This window comes from Strix uralensis, chromosome 3, assembly GCF_047716275.1.
Source record: "Strix uralensis isolate ZFMK-TIS-50842 chromosome 3, bStrUra1, whole genome shotgun sequence".
Lineage (NCBI taxonomy): Eukaryota > Metazoa > Chordata > Aves > Strigiformes > Strigidae > Strix > Strix uralensis.
In genome coordinates this window covers 134,527,350-134,546,712 of record NC_133974.1, presented here as the reverse complement: position 1 = coordinate 134,546,712, position 19,363 = coordinate 134,527,350, and the positions used below count along the sequence as shown (strand labels likewise).

Here is a 19,363-nt window from a genome sequence, read left to right as displayed (position 1 = left end):
TACAAATATTTTACATCCTTTTTGAGACTCCAGGCAACCTCAGGAAGTGTCTGCTGAGGACAGCTGTTGAAATACCCCAGGTTGCATAGCTGATTGGGGGATTTTTGGGCCTGTGGGGTGCGAAAGCACTCCCTTGTCACCAAATATCCTACACTGCTTGAAAGCGGTCTTAATTTTCAGAGCCAGGCTGAGCTTTCTAAACATCTAGATAGTATTTTTTTCCCCCTGAAGAACAGTGTTTTCAGCTTGGGTGATGGTGATCGAGCAATTGCGCAAAAGCCTTGATTGCAAGTGCATGAGTGTGTGCAAATTTGGGTAAGCCTAAAGGCAAGGAAATAATCTACTGTTCAGAGATGGAAAATATCCCTGCAGCAATGTCACAACAGTGGAAGGGTTGAATTCAGATAAGAAAAAGCTGCAGTGGAGGATGTGTCAGGATGCTGCTCAAAGCCCATTGAAGAGGCAGGTGAAAAATGGGTGAGAGTGGGCTGGGGGTGCTCCACCCCCTCTGAAAGGTGCCTTGAGCACTTGGTGCTCCGACTGAGTATCTTGGAAACTCAGCAATAAATGCTTGAAGTCAGAATCTGGAAACTTTACAAATGTGGGTTTGTTTTTTTTTCCCAAGCTGGTTAGAGGTTATGCCATCTCCCACAGTATGGGGAAGAGAAAGATACACCAAGCTACTGGACTGAACATTTGAAAATAGCATGGTTTATGAATTTTGGTCTAGGTACAAGCATCAAATTATGTCAAGAGGAATAGTGACTTAACTGCTCACTTGATGATAGGAGAAGGCTGTGCCAACAAGCTGCCAGCTTAGAGATGTGTTTTAATTATCTTGGTACCTTGCAGGCAGGTGGATTTGAGTGGGATGTTGGTACTGGCTGGATCCTTGTTTCTTTACATACCAGCAGTGCATGTATGTATCGTACATCTGTAATGTGTGTGTGCGCATAATCTTTCAGGAGAGTTTTATTTTCATCTTCAATTGCCGTGATGTGAATGTGGTGCCTCTCTAGCTTTTCTTTGCACTTGCTTGCAAACAGCATTTGTGTGAAGTGCAACTTGCAGCTTGACAAGAGCATCACTGTGGCACAAGAACATCTTAATTTCTGCCAATTCCAAAAATGGGGGAAAATTCTTAAACTGAGGAAGAAAACGGATTTCTGAAAAATGTTTACTTGTGATGGAACTGGGAAGCTTTCAAGATGGTACGATGGAAGTTATAACAGCCAACAATGCCTCTACTGTATAGCAGTGGGGAAGGAAGGGTGATTGGAGAGGGGGAAGCTTCCTGATAAAAGTGGGAAGCTGAACCGTGGCCAGTTTGCCTAGAGACAGAGTGGGCTCTCTGTGATGCTCTTGCAAAGGTTTCACTGTGGTTTCAGTCTGATGTTTCCCAGCACTAGAGAGGAAAATGATGCACGAGTCTGGCTTGCAGTAAGACATAAGCATATGTCAGCTTGATCTGCTCTGTTTTTGCAGAAAACAGGAGAAACTGTGACCTTTTGATATATTAGAAGAAACCATTGCTTGATTGTCCATGAAATTTTAGTGCTTTATTGGAGATGTTCACTGTATAATTTAGGTCTTCCCTCTTCAGCATACCGAAGCAAAGGCAGAAATCTTCCGACCCCATTAAAGTTTCATGTTACTATTTTGATCCTCGTGATTTGGTTTTTAGTACAAAATCACCATCCTTGCAGTGAGCGCTCGGCATGTTGCTTCATGTTTTCCACTGCCTACCTACCTTTGCCAGTTTTTAAAGCTCTCATGAAACAAAACAGCCCTACTAAATATTGGGGGGGCAGTCTTTAGACCAACCCTGAGTTGCAGAATTGTCTGGAACATGGTTCATTAGACGTTGTGAAAGCAGCAAACACAAACTTCAGTGTCAGGCTTTGAATCTCTTCAAGGGTCAATTCATGTCTAGTAACTGTGTCCAGGAACAACTCTCCTAGAAACACAGTTATTTGCAATGATCCTGCTACCTTTCCCCACACAGTGCCTTTAAACTGGGCAGAACTTAAATTTTTGTCCCTTGAAGGGTTTGGGGTTTTTTTGCAAGTGTTTCCTGCTCATGGAGTTTGCTTTAATGCTCTTGTGGCCACTGCTGAGCTGAGTGTGACAGCTGGTCACCAAACCCAGAGCCAGCAGTTCACCATGGACTGACTATGGCAGCCACACAAAAACGTTACTAATGCAAACGATGGACGTAGCATCAAAATGCTTCGTGCAGGCTGCCTCCCTTTTTCTTTTTGGTGTGATTTTCAGGTTTTAGACATTTGACGTCATAACACTGTGCTGATGGTAGAGCTGCTGGCAAAGGTGTGTAACAGCTTGGGAGCTACTAATAGCAAACTGCAAATGCTTTCCGTGTGCCTGCAGGTGCCAGGGCAATAGCCCTTGTCCAGGACAGCCACATATTTAATGGGTCTTGGGAGGCTTTTCTGTGAATTTGTGCAGTTATTTTTCAGACAGATCTGAGGTTTAACATTCCCAACATCCTGCCCTAAGAAGGGGTCTGGGGGATGAGACCCAAACTGCATGCTTTGTTCAAGATGTAGTGGACTTTCACAACGGTGGAAATGTTCAGCTTCATTTTCTGCTCTGTCCCCAGTTATTCCTGATGCTGGATTTGTGTTCTGGAGCTGTGGTTTTCTTTGAGTGGTCTGTCATAACCTTGACACTATCCTCTTGAGAGTTGGTAGTCTGTTAAATAAAGCTGGGATAACTTTCTTCCATGTGCATCAGTTTTTACATTTATCCCCTTTGGTTTTATTTGGTATTATTTGCTCAATATTTGGAGCTCTGTAAAGGCCCCATTTTCCAGAGGATGCCCATCTTTACCGGAACAACTGGATAGCATTAGCAAAATTTGCTGCTCCCCCCTCTTCTATCCACTTCTTAGAGGCAGGTCCTTTGATATGCTGCCTGTAAGAACAGCTCTGGCACCCTGGTATTGGCAGGTTCCTCCTCCAGGAATGTGATAGAAAGTTTCACTTCATTTTTCTGCCATGGCATTATCTTTTTTACTTATTCCCCTAATGCGTGGGTCACCTCTTGGCCTCATCAGCCTCCTGGGAGATCGCTTCTGCTGTGCTTGGAAGAGGCTTGATTCGCTAGTCCAGGCGTTTGCAAGTTGCTCCTTTGGCCTGCCTTGTTTGTTTTTACGTGTGACCTTCCAGATCTCAGGAACATTTCTATTTTCCTCATTCATATACAACCTCAGCTTCTCAGAGGATGACTTATTGATTTTAATAATGCCTTTTACCCTGCTGTTTTGGTATGTTGGCTTCCCCTCTGCAGCCCTTACTCTGAGCTTCCAAAATCTGTTTGTTTTCCTAGTTTCCATGCCGCCTGCAAGAATTTCGCTCTTTTGACTTCCCACTTGGGTGTTTGTTGTATATATTCTGTATAGGAAACATTCCTATATATTGCACATAGATACTCCAGAAACACTCAAAGTGCAAGAAGAAAATGTGACCCTCAAGAGGAGGTGGTCACAGGTTCAGATGATTCTGGAGTGGCATCAGCAGGATTTAGACCTTGAGGTGTCTGTAACTTTCATGATTGTGGTTTCAGAGTTAAACAGCATAAATATATTACTTTTCTCAACCCAGCTGGCAGGCTGCTAAATTTGAAAGCCTGTCTGTATGCTTGTTAGGGTGTATGGATGGGGATGGTGCATGGCCCTGCATAGGGAGTTTTTGTAGACCACAACTGCAGAGGCTTTAGAGGGTATCTTGGGGGGGGGGGCGGGGGGGAGTTTCATTAAAGCTGTGCAGTGAAGTGCACCAGAGTGTGTGTTTGCAGGACAGGAGCTGCTGAAGTGCTTAGCTGAGAGCTGCACCTTTCACTTTCAAAGGTCTGATCTGAAGCATGTTAGTGGGAATGTTTCCCCTGTTTGAATATATATGTACTGTGTGTTTATGCAGAGGTTAGAAAAATATTATATTAAAAGAAAAAAAATATTAATTATCCAGATGTATTTCTGGGAGGGAGCAGAGATGCCGAATGCTGATGTCCCTGCTGGGCCTGTTGGGATTCTGGATCAGAAAGTAAAATACCTTCTCAGGTGAGAGCAGAAACAGCATGTGACAGTGTGACTGTGTTTACAAACCAAACCCAGATGTCACTTAAATCCAGTGTTTTGATCTGCAGGCAGCATTGCTGTGTGTCTTGGCCACACAGCCCCTAATCCAGTATCAAGGTGTTTTCTGAGATACCAGAGAATAAACCAGGGGAAGCCTTTAGTACTACTTTGTCATATTGTTGTGGAACAACGTTTGCAGATTTTTTGCTGAGCAAATATATACAACAAACAGCAGGCTTTAACAAGAGTTAACTCTGAGATCATGTTAAAAAAAAATTACTTGTTCAATGTACATAATCTATATCAGTATAAAATCAGACGGTATTTTTTCCCATGCAAAAATGACAAAAGCTGTTGTACTGTCCTTCAAATTTGCTTTGGCAACTATAAGCCAACTCTATTTTATTAAACAGCTCTCTTTCCTCCTAATATATACAGAAATGTTTGCAGTATAAACATCTTAACTAGACATCTGCTTTTCCCCAGATATAAAACACAGTTAACTTTTTGCCCTGTTTCTGTTCACTGGGGCTGATAACTTTTTCTGCTGGCCAGATGAAATAAAATTGATTTTTGTACCAGATGCAGCACAGTTCAGTTTTGCATTACGCAGGTGTTCCCCCAGCTGGGAAGTGTGGAAATGTGCCATTTTGCTGAGATGATGGTGAGGTTTAGAAATGTGAGGGCGTTAAAAATAATTCTCTGTGTTAACAGTGGGCTTTGTCCCTGGTGGGCTCCATATGCCGAACAGCTGACTGGGGCAGCAGCTGTTCTATATTTTAATAGGAGAGTTATAAAGTTAGAAACATGGATGATCATTCAAAACATAAGCAACTCTTTGCAGTCATGGAAACGGGATTCAACAATAAACTTGCATTTGTGAGCCTTCCAAACAAAATAATCCCACTGCACTGTGTTCAGGTGGTCTCGGGGAAGTGAATGAACTTGCATTTCTATTTCCTAAAGTTCTGTTTGCTCAAAGTCCTATTTTTTTTCTTTTTTCTCTCCCTGTTTTCTATTTGAGAAGATATTAAACTTCGCATGTGATCCTGATTTAGATTCTTTTCCAGCAGTGACAGAGATTTATATGAGAATCTTTCTTGGAGCGTGTTACTGATAATGGTCATGCCGGTAGGATATAGCGACGGCTGAGCAAACAGTTTGCTCTCATACACTTTCTTGGGATTTCAGCATCCCTTTTTAACCCAAGTAGCTGTTCATACTCTTGTCGTATGTTTGCTGCAGTTCCATATCCTTTGCAAGGAACAGACAAAGTCTTGCTTTCCTGGAGAATCGGATGAACCTGTGGGTTTCCCTCCTAACAGCGTGCAGGTTTTCTGGCACAGCACACAGTACAAAAGCTCTCCTTGTTCAGGCTCCGAACCATCCTCTCATTTTGATTATGGGCTTTTCGGACACGCTCATGCTCGATCATGTACCGCACCCCTATCCAAAACAATACCAACCACCCCTTCCAATTTCTGCACAGCCCTGCTGTAGTCCCTGGCTTGCTCTGCTTGCCTGCTTGTGTTTTGGTTTGGAGGGGCTGCTGTTATTTCAGCTCCCCACTTCCATAAAAGTGCCACGATTCATGTCACGCATGGAGAGCGGTTCCCACACCCGGGGACTGCGTTGAGGTCTCAACCAACTTGTTGCAATATAAGGGCGAGCAGCTGAATCTCTGCTTCTGAGCTGGGTGATAACATCTGGCTTGGCTAGTTTTGGCCCTAAGTGGTCTTACATAGACCTGAATATTGCAAACAGACTGGGAGCGGGGTGGTTGGCAGAACAGTATGTGACAATAAGATGGGTTAAGCCAAGTCTAAGAGCACGATGAGATGTGCAGGAATGAGCAGGCTGAATGTGAGCCGGGTGTGTGTACAAGCTACCACTGCCTCTGTTCATGCCATTTGAAAAGGATGTAAAGGTTGTTGTTCTCTCTGTAATGATCAATTTTGAGTCATTGTGAGATAAGCAGAGATTTAAAAGGAAGGTTTAAAAGTGCTGGTGATGAAACTGGTGTAAATACTGGCAGAGCATGAAGGTAGAGTAAATCCTTGGGGCAGAGCCTGGCAGCTTGGGGATGCTGGGGATGACTTGTGGCTGCTTAATTCACTGCAGGGAACAGTCCCAGGACTGAAGGAGGCAAAGCCACTTCAGCCTTCTCTGGGCACCTATCAAGAGAAAACTGCCTACTTTAAACCTAGAAACAACAAAACCAGTTGTTTCTCGGAACGTGTAATGCTGAATGACACAACTTTGGAAGTTAAACGTCAGTGTAAAAGAACAGTGCTGAGGCTGGGGGTAGAGAGGGGGATGCTTGAGAGCCAGCACAGCTCATTTGTGAGGAACGACTACATAGAAAATGTTGACAAACGAAGTACAGAGGTGAGCATGTGCTGCTTACCACAAGAATTGCAGGAGGAGGAGGAGGTCAGAGGCATTTTGCTCAGCCCATGTGTGGGATGAGGAGCTGCCTTTCAAACCAACTGGATTTGTAGCGATTATGAATGGGGAGGAATCCCTCTGGGGAGAGGAAGGAGCTTCCTACAAGCCAAACGATAGCAGAGTTTTCACCATGGAAAACACCAATTAAATCCCTCTACAAAGCAACTAGGTTTGTATTGGTGAGCTCCTCTTTGCAGAGAGGGATGAAGGCTACCTGGGGTCTCACCCCACAGATCTGGGGCCCCAGGCAAAGAAAATGCAACCCAGCGCCAGCACTATTTTTTGGCCTATGTTACAACCATGTGCTCTGACCCTTTTGGCAGATGAAATATTTGTTTAAAGCCACAAATGACTGCCTGAAGGAATGATCATTGGATAATGGGGTCCTGCTCTGCAATTTGTCTGAGCGTGGGGGATGTGTCACCCTAACCCAGAGCGGTTGTGGCCTGTTCTGAGTTCTATTCTGGAGTGCATTTTTTGCTGTCTTGCCATGCAGGACCTCTGGATGCCAAGTTCTCTGGCTATGCTCATTGCTTCTTTGGGCACATCCCCTGAAAGCGATCACTGAGGGTCATTGACATAATAAATATGAATCTGTGGGTCTGCACCACAAGAAGTTTTTTTGTGTATAATGTAGTCACTATTTACAAGTATTTTCTATAAAAAATGAAATTGAAGTAGAAAAGAGGGTCCTTCCTGTAAATCAGGAACTAACTGGCAATGTGTGTTGGTGTATTTTTCCTTTTTTTAAATGTCAGTAAAACTAAAACTCAGTAGGTAATACATTAGTCCTTCTACAAAGGAATTGTGTTTTCAGTCTTCTGTGAACTAATACTGTGTGGATCGAGATCTGGGTCATTCTGACTCTGCAGAACTCGATGGGGCTTTGAGTCCCGCAGTAGCTGACAATTCAGTCCTCTAATGCAGCTAATAAACTACCTGAAAAAAGACTAAATACAATATGGTAAGAGATCTTTATTAAAAATTTTGTACATCAAAGGATTAACTACTACATTTTAAACAAGAAATAAGATTTTACATATTACAAAAGATGTTATTAGTTCTTGAATTAGAAATAAATTTTATGAACACTGTACATGATACATCTGAGTTGTAAGAGCAGGAATAGGACTGAGTGCCTGAAAATGATATAACTTAATAAGCAAATGCACTCAATTCTTTGTATACAACATAGTATTTCTGGGGAAAAAAGCATGTTAGCTTCTGTCTGAAAATGCCGTATCCCTCTAACCAGTAACTACCAACAGTGTTCTCAGGAGAAAGCACGGACACATGTGCCCTGCGTGGTGATTTTTTTTTTATTTGAAGTTTCTTTTGTTGTTGGAGAAATTTTCTTCCTATGGTCTATTTTTCTTGGAGAGAGCAGAATGTTATTGCGCGGTACGGTTAACGCAATCTGCATGTACAAACCCAATGCAAAACATTTCTTGCAATGTAACTTTACCTTCAACCAAGATTAGAAAAACCAACTGATAACTCATAAATGTCTACAGAAATAGATTTTTATTGACTGTTATCTTTTGTTACAAAGTAGTTAAAAAGAAGAAATATATTTTAGCTTATCAGATAACCATTACTTTGTATCGTTCATACTATATCATTTTATTCTCTTTGAGATTGTCAGTGTAGCTGCATTAGAATTTAAAATAAAAACAACACAGAAGATCACCTTTTGATTGCATGATCTATTTGGCTAGGAAGGGTGTGTGAAGTTTTACAGGATAGTATGAACATACAGTTCTCATAGAAAAGTGTAGTATGTATCTAGTCCAAGAAAGGTAATAAAAAAAATTTAAATCTTTATACAGAAAGTGACAATGCCCATGTTATACTATGGAACACATCTACTAATTTTGAATTACAGGTGTAATGTGTGGATTAAAGATATCGATTTACTAAACAAATTTTTAAAAAAGAGAGCAAAATCTATAAATAAAATAGTAAGTGCTTTCTTTAAGATAATATTCTTTGGCTGCTTTAAGTGCCAGTGAAGGGTTATTGAAAACCACTAAAATGCGTAAGGTCCCACTATTATTGTTAATCTTAACACCGAGCTTGTACGATAATTCAAACTGTTGACTGTTAGCATCTCCAGATCCACAATGTGTTCTCTTGGTCCTGATAGTGATTTCACCAGTACAAGCATTGCACTTACAGCGCTTGTTTGCTGAAAGAATAACAACAAAAAAAAAGGTTTAATTCAGTTAAATCTAAAACGATTCCCTAGTTGCATGAAGAGAGTGCCTGTGCGTTACTACACTGTAAAAACGCTCTGTCTCAGCACAGAGATACACAATGCAAGTATTCTTTTAACATTTTTAAATGGCCATGACTAATCTCACACCTGGCTTTGCTGCAGGGAAAACTTTACCTGACTAGGGCTCAGAGGAATAAACTGCACTGCGAAATCTGTTCCTGGTTATGCTGACTCTCCTCAAGGACATGAAAAGTGGTAATCTATCCCAGGATGGTCTTTGTTTTTATCCCCATCTATCAGCTTTTAAAATATATAGAGAATAAGTAAAACAAGAGACCTAATGTCTTTAACAGTGATGTAGCTTGTTCAGTGGAGGGAAACTCTAAGACTGTCTCATGGCTCGTACTCCAGAAGTTGTGCTCCCCTTGTAAACACGGGGAATTTTTGCAAGTGGTGTGCCTGCTGCCATCCCCATCTCGTACTGCTCCCAGACTGGGGTCATGCTGCTGGGGAACAGGGACAGGCCTTGTCTGTGACAAGCTGCGAGTTGGTTCAACAGCTTTGTAACTTACACATATTAACAAAAGGGTAAACTCCATCTCTCCCTTCACCTACTACAAATATTTTCTCACTGTGTCAAATGAGTAGGGTATACAGGCGAATCCAATCCATCTGTTGTATCTGAGACCCAGCGCAGGGTTTTACTAAAACAATAGGAATAACTTCTAAGTAAGCCTTTGTTTACCACAGTCCCTTGGCAGGAATAAACACATGCTTCCTTCTTTAAGGCTTGCAATTTCTTGTTGGGTGGCAACAGAAGACTGGATTTGTTAGTTGAAAGAAAGTCAGTCCAAGGGCTAGATTGGTGTCTAACCCAAACTAGAGCTGGAGTGACCTCGTTCTTTTTTTAAGCAAATAACTATTCATATTTTGGGGGTACATATAGGGTTTTGATGGGTCATAAATCCAGGGAAAAGCACTGGATTATCAGTTATAGCAGAACAAGTGAGATGCAGATGAGTAGTTCCTTGTTCCCATCTTGGGGAAACACTGTGTAAACAGGCAATGCCGTATCTCGGTACGCTTTTTGGATATACTATCAAAAGCCCCTAATCTTCAGATTTGAAGAAAAAGAAACAAAAATTAAAACCTTGCAATTAATATATTTGATTGAAGCTTTTTGTGCTGATTCTGTTTTACTGACTGCAAAGCCACATATGAAGCAAAAAGGATTTCCCAGGAATTTGTAAATATTACAAGTGTCCAAGAAAATCAGATTTCTTCCAAAAAAACTTAAAAAGCAGATGTTATAGACACTTTCATTCATGTGTATCTACTTGAATGTATTACACCAACAGGAAATACTGCTATCGTAAGTCATTTGAACTTTCGTGGTTTTCTGAAATAGTTGTAGTGCTATGGGAAAATAAAGGTTTAAGTATGTCTCAGCACAAAACCTTTGTAAGTTGGCCTGAACTTATCACTTCAGAAATCAGTGCCTCATCCCAAGCTATTATTGATTTCTTTACTTTTTTGCTAAAACCAGAAATGTAATTAAAGTAATTGTACAAGGAATCTTTCTATAATCTTCTCCTCAATACATATACATGGGGTGTTGGTACAGAGAGTGAAAAGCATAGAGGTGTATCGCTTGTATCTGACATGGGTGTCACAGACTGCTAAATATTCATGATTGCTACTAGTGTTGCATTCATTCGAAAGAAACATTTTGATTCTCAGTTTAGAGTTTCCAGATAGAAAGGTAAAAGGCTTCTTAAAATTTGGAAATCAAGCACATTTAATAAGGAAGTATCAAAAAGCTGATAAACTTTGGGCTGCTGTGATACTCTCACAGGGACATTTGATGGGTTTGTCAAAATGGCAGGGCACTAGAACACCTTGGTAGCACCAAACCCACTCAGGGTCCAACTCCCGCCAATACTCACTCTCAGGTAAAATTCTCCGTTTTCGTTTCCAGACTTGATCCGGAATGTGTTAATAGTATTAGGGTAAATAGTGGTTGCCTGAATCTGGAAGATATCAGAGGGCACTGTTCTGTCTGAACGGATGCTCATGTATTTGTACACAACAGAGTAAGGCAGCTCTCGGCAAATGGCGTTTGATACGGGGCAGACACAGCGGCTGAAAAACAAAAATGGATGAAACCGTGACAGTTACAAACAAATGGTACTTGCTTTCTCTTGTATTTGATCATGTTGCCTGTTGAGGATGATCCTAAAAAAAAGACTGATTTTTCTCTTACTTCTCCGATGTAAGGACATAGGGCTCTTGACAAGGATTTCTTGGGTAACAACGAAATCCTCCATGGTAGTTCCAGCAAATTTCATCCTCTCTGCATTCATTAGTAGTCTCGCACTCATTTATATCTAGGAGGAAGAAAAAGGGACTGTGTCAAAGCAGACAGAAATGAGTTTGCTACAAAAACAATTACAATGTCTTCAAACCAACTGAAAAAAAGCCACCTGCTTGTCTGTTGAAACCCAACAGGTTTCTCTGTTCTTTACCTACTTTTTTCTGGGTCCTGGCTATAAAGGATTTCTCCATGCAGAAACAGAGCAAATTTGTTTGTTGAGTGTTAATTAAGTCTGAAGATTTTTTTAGTTGACTAAAGATACACATTAATCGTACATAATACATCTGTAGAAATACTGTAGAGTTTCTAATTGGCAAAGAATGATTTTATAGCAGAAGGTATCTTGTAGATGGAGGAAAAAAGGTTTTGAGGAAGAATTGTGATTTCCTATGTTTTGCAGGTTCTCATTTTTAATTGCCTGAGTTTCATGGTCTAACTAAAATGTTAATGGCTGTATCTTAACTAAAATAGCTTTGAAAGCAATAATGAAAACTTGTTTGTTGTGCAAAGCAGAGCTTCCTTTTTTTTGCCTGGGAAAATAACCCTGAGTGGAGGTGGGGACTGTCAGACTTGCACTGCATTAATGCTCTATTATCCTGCCATTGCCAGAACCCCTCTACTGTCTACCTATATGGTCTCCTAAAATTAACATGGTGACAGAAAGGGTTTATTCAACTGTAATCTCTTGGAGGGCACAAACAGGTTTTTAGGTGGTCAAACTACCCCGCAATGTTGCAGTACCAGCTGCTGTCCTAAAGAAGGGAAAGAAATTAATCTGGATTTAAGAAAAAATTAATTACAAATGAGTTGCTTCCTCATCCTTTCTGCCGATAATTAGCAAACCTATTTATTTCTAAAAATAATGACTGTTAAATTGGGTTCTGGATTACAAAAGCAATGGTTCTTGCACATAATATGTTATTCTGCAACATTCTCTAATAAGATGCAGAGCTGTTTAGCACCAGTGAGGAAAAAACACAATCTTTAAAATTCTGGCATTTGGTGGCACCTGACTGGAACATTTATTTTTCTAAACACAAATTATCTAAGCTGCTCAAGTCTTGCATTTTTTTCTGCTGTTATCAGAAGAAACATATCTTTCATTTCTACTGTGGCTTGATTTAGAAATCTCTATAAAATGAAACATGATATAAAGCCATGTTTAGCGTCTGTAAAAAATGGCCTGATTTTTTGCAGAAATACTTCTCTCTGAAGGTTAGACTCACTACCTAGACATTCAAGACAAGTTTTACCCGAGGGTTGCAAAAACTGAAATTTTGTCCTAGGAATCTGAAGGACTTAAGAGTTTGAGCTGAGTAGGAATTAATATGAGAGATGCAATTAATCACCAAATGCTTTATCAGTGTATCTTTTGCTAACATAATGGTAATCCTGTCACGAAATAGAAATATTTAGATAACACCATTTCTGGCAAGACTAAGAAAGCGTGCTATTAATAATGCAGTATTGAGACTGCTAAGATGAGGCCACTTACCTTGACATGTTCTGCCTCCTACTACCTGGTATCCTTCAGGGCAGACACATGAGAATTTTCCTGGTTCATTGACACATTGATACTGACATATATAACTTGAGGTTCTGCATTCATCAGTGTCTGCAGAGAGCAGAAAAGCTTCCAGTTACTGCTTTTTAATATCTACCTTGTTACAGAACTAAATATAATAGCTAAATGCTGGTTCTAACAGGGAAAAAAAAAGAATTCTGTGTAAAAAGAACAGGTTATCAAACAACTGAAATGTTTTGCTTAACACCTCAAAGTTGCAAACAGAAGGGTTAATTCTACTTGTGTTTTGTCAATAATCTTTCAAAATGAGAACTTTAGATTTGAGAAAGCAGAAGCAAAATTAGACTTGAGAACAGGTTTGGGAAAATAATTCTTGAAAGGATTTCTACTTCTAGTATTCAAAAATATGATTGCTTTCGCAAAAACCACAGATGTAAGATTAGTTAGTAAGGCAAAAATACTGCCTTTGTATTTGTGCCCGACACTAATGGAATAGCTCTTTGGAAAAGAGGGGAAGGCCTCTTTTTTGTATTCAAATCATATTCAGTGTATACCACTATCTTCTGCTTTTTTTTATCCTTGTGTAACCATCAGTCCCTTGCTAGAGAACTGTAGTGTGAAACAGAATTTAACAGTATATGCCATTAACCGGAAATTAAATTAAACCTATCAAAGCTAGGGAATGGCTTGGAAAACAGCATAACTCCCTCCTACTACCTCTGAGGCTTGAGCCCAGTTCTTGATTTTATGTCCTTGGAGGCTGCATACTTGCTGCTCCCTGTTCTGTTCACTTGCAAGTAGGATTAGCTTAAGAAGCTTGGAGAGGGAGCATCTGTAATAGCTCTGCTGGCTTGTTTAGGAGGGCAGTGGTAAACCAAAAAGACCTCTTTGGCTCAAAGACTGGTAGAAAGGATATGGGCTTTAAGGGTGAGATCATCATGTGTCCAAAAGGAGATTAGAGGACCCCTGTGGAGACTCTGGCAGAGGAAATAAAGTGTTGATTGTATAATCATCAGGAGACATGCTGTTTGTATACACAGGCTTGAAAGCACCTCAAAAGCACAATTGTCGCTTCCTTAAAATCAAAAATTTGAGGTTTTATTTTCAGAGGAGCCCAACAACACACAAAATTGCACTTGTTTTTGGTTTGCATTCCTTTCTGATTCATTTAATGGTCATCAGCATTAGACCACACACAATTCAAGTGAGTTTGTGAAATAAGTATTCAGCAGCCTTATTCTTCCCAGCTGTGATCTGAACTGTAGCAATGTCTGTCCTGTTTTGCACTTCCTATTAAAGAGAGATACCCATATCTACATGTACCTGAATGCAGCTGCAGCTACTAAGGTTTGTATTAGCAAACACATTTGCAACATAAAACATAAATGTCTTGAGGGTTTTGGCTACAAACTGCACCCACAGCATGGCTCCACTTGAATTATATCCATTAGCTCACAGAAAGACTTCTGGAAAAATAATTAAAAAAAAACAAACCCCAAACCCAAAAATGCTCTTCCAAGACAAAAAAAATTGCTTACCTTCACAGTTGATTCTGTCACTGCTTAACTCAAATCCTGGGTTACACTGACAGATGAAAGAACCCAGTATATTGTAACACTGTTGTGCACATGGATTATTGGCATCACATTCGTTTATGTCTGAAAGGAAAAATTACAGATCTTTATCTTGTGTAGCTGGTAATTAGGCTGATTAAGTGGATTAGTCCTTAGTCTGGGTCTATTGCTTAGCAGAAGCTCAGTTGACTATATGGATATAGATCTGCAGTCACTGGAACGATGTCAGATGTATGCTTTACATTCCATGTAGAAAAAGAGTATTTTTCCAGGAATGAGAGTTATTCTAATGTGTGATGAATTCTTCCAAAAATGTTTAGTGTGGCTATTAAAGTCCGCATTCCAGCGTCTTTATTCAGGTATGAAATGCCAAGTCTCTATAAATAATTGATATAAAGAACACATACTGATAAGACCTCTCAGCATGCAGTGGTTAAGATTTGAGCTATTTATTACTTTTAAAATTTGTTCTTTTAAATTCCATTACAATTATAACATGAGCCTTTGAGGCCAGTAGAGTTTTGCAATGCTTTAAGGCCTAGACAATATTGGGGGAAGGTATGTTTCTGTGCTACATTTTTTCCATAATGTGCCCATCCTAAGAACATAGGCGAGAACACTGTGGTATGAGAAGAGAAGCAATTTTTAATGGGAAGTTGATATAACTGTAATCACCTCTGGAATCTAGAACACTTGTTTTTCATAGGCTGTTAACTAACTGCTGCTCTCTGTCATTCACTCTGTAGGTTTCAGTGTATTTTCCCTTGTATTCCTCCCCTGCACGTTTTCCATTCATATTTGTGTTTATCAGATATAACCATTAGTAGAAAGCTGCATTTGAAAAAAAATCTTGAGTTCATGGCTTTTGCAAATGCTTATGAATGTTAGAAACGCTCAGTCGATTACAGATATAACTAAAAACTGAAAAAGATAACTAAGACTAGGCATTCACAAAAACTAAACCAGAGAGGAGGATCTTAATTCTCTGTATGATGAACCTCCTAGTCCTGAAAATGAATGGTAATGGGGGGAAAAATGATCACCAAGGTTTTTTTTCTTCCTCCTTTTAGTTAATTTCTGGCAACAGTGCAATGAATGTACATCATGACAATGCTACCTGAAGGAATAAATAAGCTAGGCAAAGCCACAATTCTGTTTGTTTTCCTTCCAAGAAATACTGACCCACTTTCAATATATGCAAAAGTTATAACACAAATGTAATTGGTACAGCTGTCAAGTGTCACTTCTGCCAGATGACTGTTGCAGATCTGAAAGTCTGTCTTGATGCAGCAACCGTTAATTTACAAATTTCCTTTACTTCACCTTTCCTGGTGGGAGTATCCCTTATTAGGCTGGGAGGCCAGCAAGTCAGAGAAGGGTTGGTGAAGCACCTAGGAAACTTGGAGCTGTCTTAGATTTGTAACTGAAATAACACACCTTGCATTTGAACCATGGAAAGGGTTAGGTAAGTAACAACTTGTCACATGGTTATGTTGTGTCCATGTGTAATTTTTTTACCCTATCATTTGGTGAAAACCAAGAAATTCCTCTCTTCAGTGCTATGCAGTGTGCCGGGGTATTTGATAAGATATGGCAACACTTGGAAGTAATGGTAGAAGCTGGAAAAGCCAGACTGATTTTTCTCTATATATAAAACTATGTATTTAATATAAATTTCATATATATATAAAAACAATATGGCCATAAAGAACCTCTGACCATCTCCATTGCCAATCTCTTGATATTTTTTTTATGGCCGTTTTCTCTGCGCTTCAGCAGGCATAGTTACCTTTTTGTTATTACTCTAATTCTTCTAGAACAGAACTTAAAATTTCAAACTTAGCAGCAGTCTTCAAGTTTTACCACAGGGCTTCCCTTAGTGTTTACTTCTAAAGGGAGGATCACTTCTAAAGGATCACTCTTCCGTAGTGACCCTCATTTTCATTTTAAACAGTATTTTCCAGATGTGACATTTATGCTTTCTTTCCTCACTGTTTATCATGTGCTGAGGATAATTACACTTAACTGCGGAGTTAGTACTGCTTCCCCGGCTTCCAGTTCCAGCCTTTGTGTTGCATGAACTGGGAACAGTATCATGAAAGCCAATGATAATGCAAAGCGATCCACCAGAACCGAGATAATAATTAAATCTAAGATTAAATAATGAATATACGCCTCCAGCATTCCAGTTGCCAAACTAGATACTGCTCTGAAACCTGCTATGCCAGCAAAGTAACAGGTTTTCAATAAGGCTCCAATTTTCTCTCTAACCCGCCTGTACTTCTTGGATCACTTGCAGGAGAGCCTCTCAGTACAGCAACGGGTATGTCTTACTGGTTGGTATTTATTTCCTTTAGGTTGGCATGAAGATACTTAATATTTCTGCTGTGGCAAGTCGTGTGTCAGTATTTGTCTTTAGATTGGGTGAGGTCATGTGTAAGTATGTGCAGAGAACTTCTTACCTACGCAGGTGTGGTTGTTGGATGCTAACTGGAAACCCGCATTGCACTGGCAGTAATAGGAACCGGGAGTGTTCACGCATCGATGGTGGCAATATGGAGGCAGGGTGCATTCATCAATGTCTGAGTTAATAAAAAAGAGAAATTAGTCAAAATGGAATCATGGTACTTCACTGGTGCTGTCTTGTGTGCAGAGAAACTGTAAAGTTAATTGCACTTGATTAAAAGCAGAAAAAAAAAGCTAATGGGAGCTAGGTACTGCTTGTATGGATGTTAACTGGAATACACTTCAACTGTTGTAGAAATCTGTTTTATGCTGATTGTCTTCTAGACACTGAGATCAATGCACATTCCAACTTCATATTTTATTCAGTTCCACAGTACTGCTTAGTCTTGTTTATTTTGTATAGGTAAAACCCAGAATGTTCTGCTTTTCAAGCAAGATTTCTCATGATCAGTCATAATGCTGACCAACACAGTGAACGTGGCTCATAGCTCTTGTTTTTCCAAAAATTTGCACGCAGCACTCTTGGCATGTACTAAATCTTTTTAGCTCCATTAGGAAGAGTCCAAACTTTCTGTGCAAGTACAGGGGAACAGCGAGGACAGAAGATTAATGGGCTTGAGAAGGAAACAGGTGGTTGTGCTTCCGCAGGGATCCCCAGAAACTGGCTTGCTCCCCCAAGGGGCTGTCACTGCTCCCGTTCCCCTCCCTGCCTCTCCTGCATAGCTTTCCATACAGCAGCACTAGTGCCTTCTGGCTGCGCTCTCTGGTGCCACGGAAGGTGATCAGACTGGCTGAAGCTGGTGCTATCTCAGGCAGTATTAACTTCCCACAGACTCTCCTTGCAGATTAGGTCTGGTTTTGAGGTGGAGCAGGCTGCCTGTCCAAGTTTCAGCATTCCTGATGTGCATTGGAGCAGGGTTTTCACCTGCAAACCACATGAAATGTGTAACAGCCCCTTTTACCTCTCTGCGTTTTAAAATGTTTCCTTGCATTCTGGAGGAGATATTGCTTCTGGTTTTGTCTGAAAAAAAATTTTTTTTTTGTTATGCTGCAATGCTGATCGTGCATGTATGTGCAGCAGCAGTCTTTAGTTGTGGCCTGCTTGAGCTTGGTGAAGAAATCCATGCCATGTTCTGTGCATGTACACAATGTGAGATTTCAAAGGCTCAACGCTCAGACAAATAAGACCAGTTTTCACTGGAACAAAGAAAGGCACTTCCCATATCCATGCCAGATCTTGAGTTTCCTACCTCCAGCTGTTTCCACCGTAGATGTGTTTAAAAAGAGGCCAAGACTTTTTTTTTATAATGAGGAAAGTGTTTGTTTTAATATCAAGCGAAAAAATAATCTTTAGAAGTTAACCCTTGCTTTGTCAAATTTGCAGTCACTGTTTGGGACTAAACTTAGCAGTTTGTATTTTGGATGGTTCTGAATGAAAAGCCTTCTGCTGGAAAATTCCTGGCTATCTGTACAGTAGTGATTGTCGCTGTAACTCTTTTGTTGCAGAGAGAAATTTGGAAGTAGAAATGGAATAAATTAGGAGGCACAGTAGATCTCGTCTATCCTTGACTTTTACTGAACTAAGCTCTTACAAACTGCTGTTTAAAGATCTGATTATACAATATAGACATATGAGCAGTGCTTCACTGCTAGGCACTGCACTTAGGCACAAAAATGCTTCCAGGGTCTGACTCTAATTCAGCAGGAGTTTTTCTTGTGGGATTAGGCACATGAGGTCCATGCAGATCTAAGGGCTAAGCATTATCTAATCAATTCGGCCAAATCTTCTGTTGGAAGTAATGCTGCTGTCCCATGTTTCAGAAAACACTAATTTTGCAAAATGTGAACAAGCAAATTAAAAAAAATTCTCAGAGAGACAGAAATGATTTGTGAATTTAAAATCTATCAATCGTTAGAAATGAGTCCTTTTCTCCCTTTACCTTGAAGCCAAAATAGTCTGGAAAAATTTCTTTCAAATTTGAGAAACATTTCCTCCCATATGGAGAACCTCTATCAAGATCTGGCCCCAAGAACATTTTCTGGCTAAGCTGTTATAAAATCCCCAAAGACAGGCTTTATTCTGAAATGCTGACAGTACTAAGTGTAGGGATGTACTTATAATTTAGGTCAGTGTGTAATATGTAACACAGGTGTTATTCTTGGTTTTGACCTAAATAGGAGAAGGGAAATTTCACTTTCCAGACATCTTCATGTGTAGATTTAGATGCATAAATATATTCACATGTAGATATAAGGGTGTATCATTCTGCTTTTCTTTGGAGTGCTGCAATATGCATTCCATGAGACTTTCAGGTAGTACTGTAGGTCTTGACATTAGAAGTGCTATTGCAGAGCAGTAATATATTTTATCTGCTCTAAAAAGTCTAGATAAAGACCAGCTATTTGGAAAAAAAAAAAAAACCCCAAACAAAAAACAGTGACCTGTCAAAACTATTTCTCTACCTACATCCCAAACTACTCATCCTACTCTTGCACAGAAAACTGGGAAAAATCAGATACATCTGTGTTTATATCAATTTGTCAGTTCAGGGCTTGATCCATATCTTTTAGGAAAGAGATAACAATTTTTGGGTTGATTTCTACAGGCCTTGGCTCAGAACTCTAAAGAGAGAGCCATGCCCAGAAATTTAAGTTAGTCTAG

At 40.0% G+C, this 19,363-nt stretch overlaps 1 protein-coding gene across 3 annotated transcripts in view; it reads right to left on the bottom strand.

Moving 5' to 3' along the window:
- Positions 1–7,504: 7,504 nt before the first annotated feature.
- EFEMP1 (EGF containing fibulin extracellular matrix protein 1) overlaps positions 7,505–19,363 on the bottom strand; it is a 49,451-nt gene continuing 37,592 nt past the window's right edge. For all 3 annotated transcript variants that reach the window (XM_074864500.1, XM_074864502.1, XM_074864501.1), the window contains 6 exons: positions 16,698–16,817; positions 14,200–14,319; positions 12,632–12,751; positions 11,026–11,149; positions 10,709–10,904; positions 7,505–8,732 (listed from right to left, as the gene is read on the bottom strand). In XM_074864500.1, the coding sequence (XP_074720601.1) occupies positions 8,574–8,732; positions 10,709–10,904; positions 11,026–11,149; positions 12,632–12,751; positions 14,200–14,319; positions 16,698–16,817 (839 nt within the window). In that variant the 3' untranslated portion in view covers positions 7,505–8,573. The remainder of the gene's footprint in view (positions 8,733–10,708; positions 10,905–11,025; positions 11,150–12,631; positions 12,752–14,199; positions 14,320–16,697; positions 16,818–19,363) is intronic.